Source organism: Poeciliopsis prolifica, unplaced genomic scaffold, assembly GCF_027474105.1.
Source record: "Poeciliopsis prolifica strain line A6 unplaced genomic scaffold, Auburn_PproV2 SCAFFOLD007, whole genome shotgun sequence".
Lineage (NCBI taxonomy): Eukaryota > Metazoa > Chordata > Actinopteri > Cyprinodontiformes > Poeciliidae > Poeciliopsis > Poeciliopsis prolifica.
Window position 1 is genome coordinate 5,946,538 of NW_026562382.1, and position 16,285 is coordinate 5,962,822.

The window sequence follows — 16,285 nt, forward strand, 5'->3', positions numbered from 1 at the left end:
TTAGATGGAGAGAAGTTCCATTAGACTCGGGAGACAGAATTATGTCCAAGACAAAATCTTTAGGAAGGATAACATCACTTAAAATGCCCGAAAGCCTCACTCTTGGTAACATAAAAGGCCTTTAGAAACGGCCAAGGGCTCCTATACATTTGTCTGACCAGTCAAAGTGAGCAGACAGGGGTGATGGGCCTCGCTCAGCCCATTAACCAACGAGCCAAACTTTGGAAAAGAGAAATGAAGGAGAAATTTAGTGACAGAAAAAGCTTTACTGCAGAACTTTTGTGCAGTTCTCAGCGAAACATGTGATCAGCTAATTAGAAATCCTAAACAGAAAACAGGAAAAAAAAGAAAAAGGATATAATCTGTCAGTTTTTAATGAGTTGTGAATGAAATATTTGACACCAGGACAAGCATGTTGGAGGTGTTGGGATATTTTCCAGCAGGACCATCTGAGAGAGGAGTCAGAAGTTATAGGGGAAACTGGAACAACCTTCACTAAAACCCAACTGAAGTCCTGCACAGACCTAGTTGAAATCTAAATCTATAAATATTTCAGGTGTCTTCTGTCAGACCTGAAGTTTTTATCCACTTACGCTCTGCATCTAATGTGCCTGAGTCGAAACATTTCTGCCAAGAAAACAAAGTAAACTTTGTGTTTCATTCCTTAAAGACTGAAAGCATCTACTGCTGCTTAGAGTCTTTAACCAAGTCCTAATTGAAAGGGATGGATTCTTCCCCTAACATACATTCATTTCGGTTTCAACTGAAACAGATTTTCAAGTACATCAAGCAACAGTATGAAGTACAAACTTTTGATTATTTCTGATTTTATTTTTCTTCTTGTCCACACAGGGTCAACATTATACAGACACGCACAAATATAAACATGCACCCATCTCATTAGATATTCAAAAATCCTTAGGCTCCTTAAGCATCTTGTGATGCATTGACTGAATATTTTTGCAACCTCTAAAAGCTCTGATATGATTCTCAATGACTGTTTTATCTGCTGTTCTTGGGCACAGGCCTGATTTTTACTTGTATTCTGCTAATTTTCAAATGGTTTCCAGTCTGAGCCAATCAAGCTACTTTATTCATTTCAAGGCCAGTGTTGATGGATGTTTTGGATCATCGTCCTGCGTCCAGTCGTGCCCAAGTCTCAACCTCTACCTGTTGGTTTGTGTGTGGGTGTAGTTGCTCTTCTTCCTGATGCCATCTGTTTTGAACCAGGCACCTCTACCACTGGCAGTGAAGCAGCATTACAACATCATGCTTTAATGTTTCAGCTCTCACTGCCTGAATATATTTAGTTTTACAAAAATAAACTTTTGTGGCACATATTTGGCCGTCCTAACCTCCAAATTGGGATTAGGATGGCATATTTTGGCAGAATTATGACCACAAGATGTTCTTAAAAAATAATCCTTGCATGTATATTGAAAGGGAATTAGTGGTACGCTATATGTCCCATTAAACAGGGTGGTTTGTCTGTTTCATCTAAAACAAACTGCTGGTTTGAGGTGACACTAGCAGTCCTCAAGAGTTTCACAGATAATTCAGTTTTCTTAACTTTGAAACCCGTCTTGACTTTTCCCGTCTCTGTTTCTGATTCCATTGATAAAGCGGGCTTACATTAGGGCTTTCAAATAATGTGCCCCATTCTGAATTAAATGCGATGGGCTTTATATGCCTGAAAGCTCAGTCTGTGCCAGAAAACCAACCAGGTAACATAAACTACCAGTTGTATCAAGAAGATTAATCAAAAGTTCAACCACAATGGTGCTTGATGCTCATTAATAGTTTCAAAAAGTGTGTGGTCAGGGTGCAATTTGAAAAGGTTCATTAACCAAATATAAGTGGAGGTGTTTTTATATATTTGAGCCAGTTTGAGCCTTTGTGGATGAGATAAAAACTTTACTTACTTGTCATAAGTAGTCTAATAGATGCAGAAAAAATGTTTTGGAGATTCATGTGTGTTGTTTGTCAGTCTACTAGTCCAGTCATTTTCAGAAAAAAGCTACTAAGATGTCTTAATGACAGTTTTGAGTAAAAATTAAATTAGACTGACCAGGCAAAAAAGGTTAGCTGTCATCGTCTTGTCTTTGTGTGTTCACCCATCACTCAGTTCTGTGGTTCTGGACTCTAGATTTGAAAGGATGAACTCTTAAAGCATCTTTTCTCTGAAAATTTTGTTCTCATTTGCCTTTCCCTCTTGTTTCATGCAGCGTACATAGAGGATGTTGCGCGTTGCGTAGACCAGAGCAAGCGCCTCATTATAGTTATGACACCCAACTACGTGGTGCGGCGAGGTTGGAGCATCTTCGAGCTAGAGACCCGACTGCGCAACATGCTGGTGAGCGGCGAGATCAAAGTCATCCTGATCGAGTGCGCCGAGCTGCGCGGCATCATGAACTACCAGGAGGTGGAGGCCCTCAAACACACCATCAAAACCCTCACCGTCATCAAGTGGCGGGGCCCCAAAAGCAACAAGCTCAACTCAAAGTTCTGGAAGCAGCTGCAGTACGAGATGCCCTTCAGGCGCACAGAGCCCATGCTCACGCACGAGCCGGCGCTGGACGTCAGCGAGCAGGGTCCCTTCGGGGAGCTGCAGACCGTCTCGGCCATCTCCATGGCGGCGGCCACTTCCACGGCCATGGCCACCGCCCATCCAGAGCTGCGCTCCTCGTTCCACAACACCTACCACACCACCATGAGGCAGAAACACTACTACCGCAGCTACGAGTATGACATACCCCCGGGGGGTACCCTACCGGCTCTCTCGACTCTGGGGAACCAGCACACCTACTGCAACATCCCGTTAACACTGCTGAACGGGCAAAGGCCTCCAGGGAAGAGCCGAGAGCACAGCCTGGAAGAGGCTCACGCCAACAACGCCATGCTCCCGCTGCTGCCAAGAGAAACCAGCATCTCCAGTGTCATCTGGTAGTGACGAGCGGTCTCGACATCGGCTTCGGGAAGACCAAGGTCAGGGTCGGAGATGACGAGAACCAACAGGAGAAATTGGATCTAGAAATGGATCTGTTCGGGTCCATGCATCACCACTGATGGAAAACACAGGAGGTGGTGTGGGGACGGGTTCCCCCTGTCTTTGAAGAGGACCAGTCTCTTCTAATGAGCGATTTTATTTTCTATGTGGAACTGAAGAAAACATTAAAAGAAGCAGACTTTTTTTTCTAAACGGATAAATAAAGTGCAGGAACTCCGCTTTAAGGAAGACAAACACAATTCCAACATCTTCACATAAAGAAATGTGCATACATACAAACAAAAGGAAAACAGGGTCTGTACATATATTTGCATTTTATCGGTAGCATCAGTGTTTTCCTGTTTTGTTCTTTAGTCTGTTTAATTCAATCAAGTCTGTTGCCTTCTCCACTGTAGGACTTTGCTTTAAAAATGTGACACAAACTTGTATATTTTTTATTCTTTTCAGTTTTTTTTTTAATCCTGCTTTTAATACGCTTGATTGGAAAGCCACTATGCCATGTACTTGCGCTGTTGTGTTCTTTCTATTTGTTTTATCTTGTTTGTTTGTTTGTTTTAAATCATTCTGTAGTTTAAGCTAACTTTTTTTTATGAAACAAAAGAAAAACTTTTTGGAAGACCTGGACATCTTCAGGAGATGTGAAGAGCTGAAACCTGTTTTTGTTTGCCTGTACAAGGTGTATCTATTTTAAAACAGAACTCCTTTGGAAAAAAAAAAAAATTTGAATATGCAAAAAGACTGAGGAGCTGGCATTAAAAACATCCGGCCGCGTGGGGCACAGATGACAGAAGTGGTCGGAGAGAAGCGCCGGTCTCCTCCAATCAGACCGACAGACTGGCAGATCTCTTTCTGACGCTTCGGTTTTTGTTTGTTTTTTTTGTCTTTTTTTTTTTTGTTGTTTTTTTCTATCGAAACAAACAGCCTGGCTGTTTTAGACTGATAGAGATATGCCTCACCTTAAAAAGAAAATCTGTAGATTATTTAAAAAAAATTCTATTTTTATAACAGAAAAGAGTTTGCTTGAGAGGTCATACTTATTTGCATTTCATCTTCCATATAGAAAGGGGATCGATGTCTGCACTCTGTTGGTTTTGTACTCTTGTGAAAGTGGTTTCTGATTCGCTGAGAGACAAGGCCAGTTTTTGAACCCCACCTGACAGATACACCCTCTACTACTCCAGGTTCTAAAGAAACGGGGAAAAAAAAAAACATTTCCAAATGTTTTTGTTTTTGATGCATCGTTTTATTGCCATCTTGAAAATTCAGGTTTATTCAGTTCATAGAGATAGTTCACGTTTTAATGAGAAAAAAGAAACCAGGTGTGTTTTGAAAGACTTTTTAAATATATTTGAAGGTGTGATTTTTAAGTATGCATAGCAAATAGATATGTATTCTATATATAATATAGATATTTATATAAATATATAAACACAATTTTCACTTGGAAAGAAATGTCTATCTTTATAGAAACACAATCATTATCAGTTTCCCTTACTTTCTCACTGCACATTAAAAGCATTGATTTCCTTTGAATGGTTTCCTTTTGTGTTCAGCTTTCACTAATTGCTGCCAATAATTCATAACACCTATAATACCCCAATTTACAAACCTAACAGACAGAGTAAACGTTTTTCCTATAACATGTTTTTACTGGCTGTGAGCGTAACTGCATTTAAATCAGTGAGGCTGCAGGAAAATGTGCCACATGGATTTGTCATTTCACGTCTGATCAACTGATCATTTGGTGACTAACACATACAACCCATTATACAAACCAAACATAAGGTTTATACATGTGAGGCAAGGACAAAAAAGGCTTTTTTTCAAAACTGCAGCTTATAGAAAAACAAAATGGTCTCTATGCTGATATTTTCCTAAGCTACAATGAGATGTATTAAAATCAGGGATTTTGTGACCAGAACCATTTGATATTTAGTTATTGTTGAGTTATTCATGCTTTATTGTGAGAGACTGTATTTGCTGTTGCTCCCTGTCTTTGTGTGTTATGTGACATGCTCTCTGCTGTGGAGGAAGGAGAGACGTTCAAAGAGCAGCCGAAACACCAGTCACATAAAGAAAATTCTCTAAGGAACATTTATGGAGCTCAAAAACACTAGTCTTTCCACTATTGATTGTAAATGCACTAAAATATGCTACAAGCTAAATTATCACAGAATCGTCACAACATGCTAACATTACTGTACTTCTATGAAAATGTTGACAATTTTTTTTTCAAATGTTATGTTCTCACAGTTCCCTGAAACCAAACAAAATAATTTTACAAGGCAAGTTATCAATGTTGGATAAAAACAAGAGTAAAAGCATTAGCTTAGCATCGAGCTAAATGAAAACAGTCGTCACCAGAGGAAAGGCAGGAGCTGAATGGAGTCAGATGTTTTAGAAGCAAGTGATAAAGCTGCAGACATGTGGCTTTATCACATGTTTGTGGCAATGTTTATAGAACATTGTAAGAGCTTTCCATAATTGAAGCAATTATGGAAAAAGGAGTTTTTGATGCAAAAAGGAGTTTTTGCAGAGTGTCCTGCAAAAACTCCTTTAGGGACAAAATATCTTTCACTATCAAGACAAATTGCAGATACTAAATCATCCTAACCCTCAACAGTGAGTGGTTTAAGTGAGCCATGAACACAGTTTTCATCTGAACTATGTAATCCTGATGAAATCTGGTGGATTATTTTACTGCATCTTTGTTGAGTTGTAATGGAGAGCATCAGCTGTGACTTAAATTTTTATAGAATTAAAAAAGTAAATCCTGATCTGGAAATCCCTCATAAAACATAATTGAATTATATCTCTCTGAACTAGTTTTTGATTTGCTCCAAAGCAGTTTGGGCCAAGGCCACTGTAATGCCTGACCTGCTTTCTTGACAGGTTTGAATCATATTTTTTCTTCCCCATTTGTGTTGTTTGGTTCCCTGACAAGACAAAATCCCCTTCATATAAAAGACCTGTATATAACGGCAGGAAATCTAAAACATGCTGCTGTAAATGGCACATTTACAGAGCTACCAGTCAGAGCAAAAACAGATAACATTTCAAAGGCTATTTTGATATCAGAAGTAGAAATTAGATTGCTGAAAAAGAAAAGAAATGAGATAGAAAACTATATATGACATAAGAGGATGATTAATGATCCCAAAAAAAGAAATTGTACCAGAAATACATCACTGAAACGACAAATGAACACCATATTCCTATAAGGAGGCATAAGATTATGATTGACTGTAACAAAACTGTGCCATGAATATATCCAGGAAACAGTCGTGCAAATGCACACTGTTCCAGGAAAAAGGCATCTGTGTCTCAATGGAGCGAAGTACATATGTGACAATCAGGAGGGAGAGTTCAATTCCCTCTTCCCTTTGATGTATATTGTCCTTGGGCAATGCATCAGACAACAGGCTTATTCTGTGCATGCTGTATGGACGTTTTGGTGCTTGAGTGTGTGAATGGTGACTCTGACTCAGTGGAAAAGCTGTTTGAATGGTTGGAAAGATTAGAAAAATGGTATGTAAATGCAGTCCATTTACAAATCGAATTTCAGTGTTTAAGAATGAAGCCACTAATACATTTCAGACAAGTACAAACATTAACAATTACAAAAGGCTGTGTTAAATGACCAAAGAGAAGCAAAAAGTGCAGCAGGAAAGTTTCCAAATGACCACAAAAGACTCAAAATGAGGAACGAGAGAGCCATCATTAGCACAGACGTATTTGAAATTACGACAGATTGTTAAAACACAAAGCAAACCAACTGCAGTCCCAAATGTTTGCAATTTGTCAATGTTTGCAATTTGTCAAGGACAAGAGTCATTATACTAGAGGCAGAAAACTTTAAATTTCTACATGTCACCAGTTTAGACAAATATAGCCCTCTAAAACACAATGTCTAAATATCAGTGGTTTTGCTGTCTACAAAAGCTGGGCATGATTTCGTATTATTATAGTACATAAGCAGAATTACTTTTGGATGTTAGAAAACAACTTGGAATCGCACAGTTTGAGATGCACGACTGAAATGAAGCAGATCTCACTATATCTACCAGAATACTGCCAATACTTTTTATTTTCTAAGCTGTTTTTTGTCATTGTGGAGATACAGAAGGAGATTGGACTCACCATGGAGAACTTCTAAATCTCTGGGTAGGGTGCTGGTTATTTAAGTTGCCAATGTACTCTCTTCTACACAACATTATAATAGATTTCTAAATCATCAAATAAATCACCTTATGACCTCAAAACTGGAAACATTACTATCAATAATTTTGCTGTGGGTGGACATTGTGTTTGGCATTTACGCTGACTCATAAAGGAAGATTAAAAAATAACAGCACTTTCCCTTTTATTATTTTTCTATTTATATGTCAAGTATTAATGAGTGGACATTGTGATGTTGTGAAATTATCACAGAACGATGACAAAATCCCAAGGTTGGAAACGGGGGAAGGTTTTGTTTGTCTGTTGTGTGTTGGTACCTTTAAATATCCATTACCCTCTCACTGCAGCTTTAGTGTCCAAACACAAAGAGGAAATGTGCTGATGGAAGAAAGATTTTGTCTTAACGGCCTAATATGAAACATTACGGCTTTGGCTGCTCCAGATGATGAGTAAGTGCTGCCAAACACTGCCATCTCCTGGGAGTAAACAAAAACTACAAGCGTTTGTATTTGAAAGCTCAAAAAGGAGCTGAGAACAGATTCACTGATATCTAGAAACCCCAGGAGAAAACAGAGAGAAAAAATAACTGGGTCAGAGAAAAAAAAAAAAGACGAAAACAGTAAAATACACAGAGAAGGAAACTGGGTTGAAGGCAGAGTTTGTCAGTTAAGGCGAGACTGAGCAGTGGAAATGCACAAACAAATCTGCCAAACTAAAAATCTAGAATGAGCCATTTCTATAGATATAGGAGGTCTGCACACATGCAAATATTGTCAAGAACAAGACAGGGTGGTGGCTGTTGCCAGTTCGCCGCTTCCTGCCAGACATCTGGAGCTTTATTAGCCGTCACAGGATTAATAGACTCTTTATTACCCAGAGCAATTAAGGAGTTAATTGCTGATAAAATAGGGCCCATTGAGAATGAACATGCAAAGAAGATAGATTTGAACAAGAACATAATCAAAGCGAAGCAGACGGCGGCATATGTGCAATTGTCTGTGTGTGTCTAACTGTGAGTGTTTGTGTGTGTGTGTTGCCAGTTTATGAATCTCTCTGGGTTTTTTTCCCTCTCAATCTCTGTTATCCTGCAATGCCTTGCCAGACCACCAGGAGGTACATGAGAGTTATTCGCATGAACTTCAAACATTACTTAAATCCCAGTTTATCACTGACATCACCTTCCTTCCTTTGAAGGTTGCATTCAGTTTTGATTGAGCGCACGCCTCTGTGAGAAGGAATAAAACACACACACACACAAGGACAAAGCTTCTGCAGTTCTGATGGATGCTTAGAAAACTGGACTGCAGTTGCAAACGTCTGTTTGGAGAGCAGCAGAAACATAAAGACAAAATAAAAAACAAACATTTGTCATTTTAGACCCAGAAGACACCGAGCTGCTTCATGCTTGGTGTCTTGGCAGGGAATTATATTTTTATGTTGTTTCGTTAAAACAACTATTTTGTGAAATCTGGACGTTTCTGGAGGAAAACAAAAATTTCAGCCAGACTTCCAAATGAAACGCCTTCAGATGAATGATTGTTCAGAGATTAGTATATGGTAGATTTCCAAAGTTTAAATACTCCTGCTGAACTAGCTGCCATGCAAAACATATGGCACTGGCAGATAATTTCACCTTTTTTACATATCTAAAAACACAACACAATCCAACCAAACAAACAAATGTCTGCTGGGGAAAATGTAAAGTAAGGATGCAATAATCTTGTTGCATAGGTGTGCAAAACTAAGACTTTTCTCAAGCTACTTTTCATTCACTTCTTCTTGATTTCTCATCTGCCATCAAACACTGAATCTAAGATAAAACAAAACTCAATCACCTTTTAGAAAATACATTTTCTTTCCGTCTAATTATTTGTATCTTTCAGCTGATGCTTCAACTCCCAGAAAAGTTGCAAAGGATCAAAAGTGATCGTACTGTATAAAGGTATCAGTCAGGAGCAAAGAACAAAACAATCTCCAGGATATTATGTCACACATATGAAATCAACAGCGATTTAACACTATTCACATTATGAGAGCTCTATGTTGTGTTCAAAATGTGGAGGTCTAAACTTATTAAAATTCTACCCCAGTACTAGGAAAAAAAAAACACCCCGTCATATTGATGGGGTGAAAAGGATTAGATATGATACTTGCCTACAAAAATTTGTCAAAAAAGGTTCATTATGAAGCCACTTTAGACATATATATAAACAGATACACTGAAAGACGAAATGCATACATGCAGTCCAACTAACACTTGCTAAGCTCTTGATTGCTGCTACTGAGCTGAAACCGATGGAAATGATTTCTCTCTTGAGGCTTGAGGTTGTCCTGGAGGGACGACGCTATTTTATGGTTCATTCATTCTCTAGCCTAGATTAAAAAAACATCTTCTTCAACTTTGTGTCGACTGCAGAAGGTGCCTGACATTTGTCTGTTTTTTTCTTTACTTCTCTCTTCTTTCTTTTTATTTAGTTACTGTGGCAGAAGGACTGTAACACCTGATCAGAGGAGTCTGTGCTTCTCTTTCCACTTCCTTCAATTCAATACTTTCAGATTAATGCAACTCCAATGAATTGTTATCTGTGCAAATGAAATAATATATATTTATTTAAACAGTTCTGATGTCTCACTTTAGTCACTGTGAGTGGCAAAACAATAATACTCTCCTGTAAGAAAACAAATAAAGTCAGAAGGATTGGTATATTTTTATTTTCTTTACATTTGATGCTTCATTTCAGTAAATTAAACTTGTATTAGATTTGCTTTATTTTTCTTTTAGGTTGCACACTGTAAAGATCCTTATCCTTTGAGAAGATTGAGGTGTTCCACACCTAAGTTTTTGTATCTAAATAAAAACCATGACACAAATAACAAAAGAGATACTCCCTAAAACATAGTCTGACAAATGTACGACACCCATTAAATATTGAGTTCTTTAATTTTGACAAAAAACAAAACCCTCATGTATAAATGTCTTGATTTTCTCAACCTTGTTTTCAAAGCCTGGGGAATCAGGACTTTCCATTTTTTCTCAATTCTCAGCAAATCTATGGTGGACTTACTGGTATGTTTTGGATCACTGTTTTGTGGAGGGGTCCACTTAACCATTCAGCTTCATTTTTGTTGCTGATAATTTTCTCAAGTATCCTCTGACGTACGGCAGAGGCTGCAATCATAATGACGTCTTATGAAACATCTGCAAGCCGTCTCCTCCATGAGTCAAAGTTGGTATGACGTTCTCTTAATGCTCTATTTAGTTTATGAGGAAAATATTCTTTGCTCTGTAATCTGGATAACTAGAAACTAGACTCATCTGTCCAGAGATTTTTTTTATTTTTTATTTTTCCACAAGTGCTGGTGCTTCAACATTTTCACCAATCCGTCAGGGTGCACGTATGGGAACCGAAATGCACGTGGTGCACTTTTGCCCTCTGGTGGCCCAACTTGGCATTTCACCCAAAATGTTTTCTAGTCCACAGTTTAGCTCATCTGCAGCTGATGTGACAGTGGCATGCCTTCATCGGTCTCTGCTGTGACCTAAAGCTGACATGAAACTCGGCGTGACGTCATGCAAACCTATCATCTTACGTCATCTGCTGCATAAGATTGGCTGGCACACTTTCTCCAGCTGAAAGTGTGCCAGCCTTGAGAGGCCAGAAAGTCACACACACACAAGGAAATGTGGTAATGTTTTTTTTAATTATTATTATTTTAGAAAAATAGTTTTTTTTAAATATATATATATATATATAAAAACAAATAAGTTATGAATTCCAGCAGCTGCTTTTAAGTTTCCTTTGTAATGACATCTCTCCGCATCAACATTCTCTGTCGCCATCATTCTCGTTCGCACACAAACACACACACGCACACACACACACACTTTCTTGCTTGACACAGGTCAGTTCCCACAGTCCTTTAGTTGTTATGCATTGTTACTAGTCCATATCTGCTTCACCAACCACACAATACAAGTTCAGAGCATCTCTTTTTTTCTTCTTCTTCTTCTTTTCTTGTTTATTATTCTGGATTCATCCTTGCTCTATGACCTACTTTCCGTAGAACATCTCCATGAGAACCTCCTCGATGTTCACCGCCCCGATTACGGGTCTGAAGAAGAGCTGTGCGACCACCAGCGGGCTGATGGCCCGCAGCATGGACAGGGCGATGAGCAGCTTGGCAAAGCGCATCGAGTCGTCGCGGTGGATCAGCCGGACGTGCTCGTTGAGAGCCTGGTGCGCCTCCCGGCGCAGCGCCTGGATGTAGTGGAGGCAGCGCAGACCTTCCAGATCTGAGAGAAGAAGAGAGAAAAGTTTAGTTTTAAAACGCAGACCACTACGGGTCCATCTCATTGGTGTTCCGATCGACATCGTCAGCTTTCCTATACTATTACAGTCTGTGTTGCAGATTTTATTCCATGCAAACTGATTTAAAAGCTCTGATTTACCTGGATTGAAGAGCACAGCTCCCTTGAGATACGCGTACTCCTTCGTGCTGATATCCACACTCCAGCACTTCTTCAGGAAGGCTTTGATTGCCTCGATGTCCACCACGGACACCCCGACTGCCACCCTGGTCTGACCGGCCAGGATCTCGCCCTGCCGGTCCGGCACACCCGTGAGGATGCGCTGCAGCATGCTGGGCTCCACGGTCTCCGTCGTCTCAAAGTCCACCCGGTCCTGCGCAAGCCCCAGCACCAGCAGCGGGGCCCAGCCGCTCCGGATCAGCATCAGCTGGTCGTCCTCCGGCAACTCGCGGAAGCAGGGGACGTTTTTCACAAAGCGCAGCGTCTTCACCAGCACCGCCGACGCGGCTTTGCACGTCACCTGCGGGGAGCGCAACACGCCCCGGCGGCGCGTCGACCCGCAGGAGCACGCCTGCTGCCGGAGCTCCTGCAGCGAGCCAGGCCCGGAGGAGGAAGAGCAGGAGGAGGAGGAGGAGCCCTTGAGGAGTAGATGCTGCAGGGTTTGATGCTGGGAATGCTGCTGCTGCTGCTGCTGCTGCTGCTGCTGCTGTTGGTGGTGTTGTGGCTCCTCGGCGGTCACAAGGCTATCGCTCTTCAGAATGCTGTAGAGAATGCTGCTGTTGTTTCGGGCGCTGGCACTCCGACAGCGACAGCCCTCCAGCGTGGCCATGACCGCTGGCCGCTCTACATGGGCCGGAGCTGCCTCTTTGAAGCTCCGGGGGTCAGTGACAGAGGGAGCTGTTTCCTTACCCCCTGATAGCCCCGAGTGAAGGGCAGCCTGTTTATATTAGCTCCCGTCTGTCCCCGCACTTTGAGAGATTGTTCAGAGTTGCAGCATATTTCCACCTCCACCGGTTTATGCACCTCCTCAAACTCCACCTCCTCTTTTCTCTCCCTCTCTCTCTCTCTTTCTTTCTCTCTCTCTTTCTCTCTTTCTGCTGCTTTCACAGATACAGCCTAGTCAGAAATATGGGGGAAGGTGGGTTGATCTAAAATAAAAACCATTTGATTTTGTGTGTGTGTGTGGAGTAAATAAATTAATTAATTACTTTTTACAAATTTAATTGTATCTCTCTGCTCTCAAGGGTCAAGGAAAGAAAAGTTCACACAACACAAAATGTGACCTCAAAGTTTCAGCCTTTCTGTCACAACTTGACTTTCATTTTGAAAGACCAAACGCTGATGAAACTGAACATTTTTTTCAATTAAACTGGGGATGAAAGAACGATTGAGAAAGTCCATATATTCATATAACGGTGGTATGGAGTTTTATGATTTTTCAAATCGACTCCACCTGACTAGTCAGAAAATCAAAAACATCCTGCTGTCCTCAGTGTTGCAGAACTTGAGACCGGTCTCAGTCTGGAGACCATTTTCTGATGGTCTCGGTCTCGGGTGCTGAGGATTTTATTTCAAGATCAGTCAAGACCACAACTGTAAAAATATCACTAAACTCACAGCATGCTGTCCAGTTTATTTGTCAGCATGTTTGTTTTCACTGGATGCAAAACGCGCCGATTAAAACCCAAACAATAAGATGACTTACCAATTACGTGTTTCTGTTGCAGAGTTTGTTCTGCTTTTAATATTGGTTAAGTTTATTTCAGCTCTAAGTATTTAACATCTAGGTGTTTATATGGGAATGTGAATCTTTCAGATCAATTTGATTCGTAATGTTGATCATATTTCATGTTTTATTGTGTCAAGGGGGGGGCCTAAAAGTCTTGTTTTTAACTTCGCAGAGGAAAGGTTCAGACAGCAGCAAACATGGCAACAATGGGGGAAAAAACTTTCTTAATATTCTTAAGACTGGAGCAGGCACCGGAGTAGATTTAGTAGTCTGTTGCAATTACAGCCACAGGTTCCTGTGTTGTCTTTATGTTCTTCTCTGATTGTACTTCGACGTGAGCTTTACTGCGCCACAGCGCCCCCCACAGACACCAGAGGTACTGCTCTGTTTGCTACGTTTGCACATGGACTTGCAAGCAAAAATATTTATATTTAACTTTGATTATGAATAGGCCTTTAACATCTTTTTACACAGTTCATGCCCAGGGTAAAATGGAAAGTTCTGGGATATGAAAGAGCTCCATCCTTTGGCTCAGCTGGTTCTGATGCTGCCTGGCACCTCAGTTTGTCGGCTCCTTGGGGACGCTTTGTCAAACTGGTGAAGGACGAACGAAACAGACAAGAAGGTTGAGAAGAGTACAGCAAACTTGCTCCTTCTTTCTTTTTAAGCTTTCAACATCTGTCTCTCTGAGACAAAAATCTACCTCTTCTATATACATGGCGACACAGCTAATTGTGCTACTCAGTGCTGTAAAATGTTTAGATTCATAAAGGCAGCTCTACAAAAAAATAAGTTGAACAATTAATTAGAAATCAATATAGCGTTTCATAATCACATAAATAAAAAGTTGATCAAAATTGTCTACTGTTCTTAATTTGGTGCATCTCTGTGCAGTTCTGACTGGAACCAATAAAAAAAACACACACACACACACAAAATAAATATATATATATATAGACCATGGTCGGAAATGAAGGAATAATTATTTAAGGGGCAATTTATGTGATTTTCTATGAGAAAGAAGTAGGAAGAGCTGAGCTGTGAAGGCCAGTCCCCATCCTTGACTCGGACACGGTGATATTGATTTAACCGTGAAAACTGGAGCTTGTGAATTATGATGTCATGACTCAGTGCTCCGCTTGCCTCTGTCACCGAAGGAGGATGAAGAGGAGCGGACTTGGAGGAAGGAGGAAGCAGACGCAGGAAGACAAGTTAGGCTGAAGCAGATAAATTAAAGTTTTATCTTAATTGCTCCTAAGATGGATTACAGGTCTGAGAGGAGGAGGAAGAGGTGTAACCGAAGGGTTTGTGGAGGAGTTTCAGAAGCAGGCACCAACAGCAGAAGTATCTGGGAGCAAAGGCTGAAGTTTGGAGCAGATGTCCTGTCTTGCGGTGTTGAGTGGGCCACGTCAGACTCATCCTCGTACTGTCACGTAAGGCTCTCCATGGAAGGTTTTCTTTGCCATTGAGCGCATTTCTACTTTCATGAGAGAGCATTAAGTACAACTTCAGTATCTCTTGCTCTGTTGCTTTGAAGGACACAGTTATGAATACAGACAAGATGAAAAACTTTTGCTGTAGCACTGTAACACTGTTCAGAGGCCAAATGTCTTTGTATTGATTTAGCTGAGAGAAGGGAAAAAAAGGGAGAGATTTTTCACATGTTTATATCAAGGACACTGTGGGATAAACAGCCTTCAATCAGCTAGTCTCTTCTCCTGCTCAAGGCCCACCCTGCACAGGTTATAAAAATCTTTCCGTCTCAAGGAGAGATTACATTATGTCTTGTTGCAAAAGCACAGAGCTGAAGAGACAGCACTCTGTCACCCTTTGTCTCTCTTTGTCTCTCCCTTTGTTCCACTCTTGGCTCCTTCTTTTATTTTGCTGTTTATCGGATTTGTGCAAGAGGTTTTTTTTATTTGTGTTTTTGTTTTCTTTGGGTTTTTTTTTTATCTTTGCTCTGTTCCACCATTTTTACTTCAGACAGGGTGGATGGAGTCTGTTTTAAGTCAACTCTCACTTATTCACAGCACACAGTGGGCAACCAAAGTGATTGTGCAGGGAAAATTTTCAGCAATGCAAGTGAGATATTAAAATGTTTGGTGGTAAATTTGTGCCCTAAATGAGAGCAAAAACAAATTAAAACAAACGTTTACCTATGATAACAGCAGTATGCACAGATAAAGATGTGGGAAGGATATTGAAGAAAAAAAGGTAATTAATTTGTTGAGCCAAAATCTCAATGCTTCTCGGAGGGAGTCATGAATAAACATTTGGTTTTACCCATTGAAAAATCCATCTCTGTGATTAAAAACTGTCTGAAATGTTCATGTAGCTGTTTCCATACATTATTTTTCTGAAAGCCTAATCTGAAATTGGTTTATGCTTATTTTAAATGCATTGGACGCAGACGCGGAACAGAAATTGAAAAGAGAACAAAGAGGAGAAGTGGGGGGAAAAATTAAAAAGGAAAGACGGAGGTAAGAATACAGGAGAGGAAGAAGGACAAAGACAATACAAGAAAACACCCTTGAGATTCTAAAACTGCAGACAGAGAGACTGAGAAAGCACAGGAACAAACAGCACATTAGTTCTGTTGCTCTGCAGGACACAACCAAAGGTCAAAGGTTTTTGGTCAAAACACTGTAAACATGTTTTATTGTTATCATATATTTTTTCTTTCAAAATGTAACAATTCAACAAACAGTTTTTATACTTATCAGTCATTTTCGTAACTTAAACAAGACAGAAATCCTCTAACAACTGTGTGAGTGTGTTCTCAAATATAACATGATCAGGTCATTCTGGCCACTGGTTTATTTATGAAAGCGGCCCAGAGATTGTAAAGTTGTTCTCTTTATTCTTCAGGGCGTCCAAAATGTTGAACGTTTTAAATCACTGTTTTTATCGCCCTGAACATAATGTACTTTGCCCAGCTGAGTTAGTTTGAAATCCCCTTGGAAAGGCCTGCACCTAAATAAAAAGTGCACTAATTATGTCATAATGCATTTTAATTGATACAAATCTATGGGATGAGGACTCTAATGAAAAATAAAATATC

At 40.1% G+C, this 16,285-nt stretch overlaps 2 protein-coding genes across 6 annotated transcripts in view; one reads left to right on the forward strand and one right to left on the reverse strand.

Annotated features, from left to right (window-relative positions):
* il1rapl1a (interleukin 1 receptor accessory protein-like 1a) overlaps positions 1-4,200 on the forward strand; it is a 188,448-nt gene extending 184,248 nt beyond the window's left edge. For all 5 annotated transcript variants that reach the window (XM_055031848.1, XM_055031851.1, XM_055031849.1 and 2 more), the window contains one exon: positions 2,226-4,200. In XM_055031848.1, coding sequence (XP_054887823.1) covers positions 2,226-2,947 — 722 coding nt within the window. In that variant the 3' untranslated portion in view covers positions 2,948-4,200. The remainder of the gene's footprint in view (positions 1-2,225) is intronic.
* A 6,677-nt stretch (positions 4,201-10,877) lies between these two features.
* nr0b1 (nuclear receptor subfamily 0, group B, member 1) lies at positions 10,878-12,653 on the reverse strand. The gene is made up of 2 exons (XM_055031853.1): positions 11,637-12,653; positions 10,878-11,480 (listed from the first exon to the last, which is right to left on the reverse strand). Exons 1-2 carry the CDS (start codon positions 12,322-12,324, stop codon positions 11,239-11,241), a joined length of 930 nt encoding a protein of 309 aa, XP_054887828.1. The 5' UTR covers positions 12,325-12,653; the 3' UTR covers positions 10,878-11,238.
* Between the last annotated feature and the right edge of the window lie 3,632 nt (positions 12,654-16,285).

What these genes read in the sequence shown, in the direction of transcription:
- nr0b1 (XM_055031853.1), bottom strand. Translation starts at nt 12,324, where the DNA reads ATGGCCACGCTGGAGGGCTGTCGCTGTCGGAGTGCCAGCGCCCGAAAC. An exon ending in AGCTGTGCTCTTCAATCCAG is followed by an intron (nt 11,481 to 11,636) that starts GTAAATCAGAGC and finishes TTCTTCTCTCAG; the next exon opens with ATCTGGAAGGTCTGCGCTGC.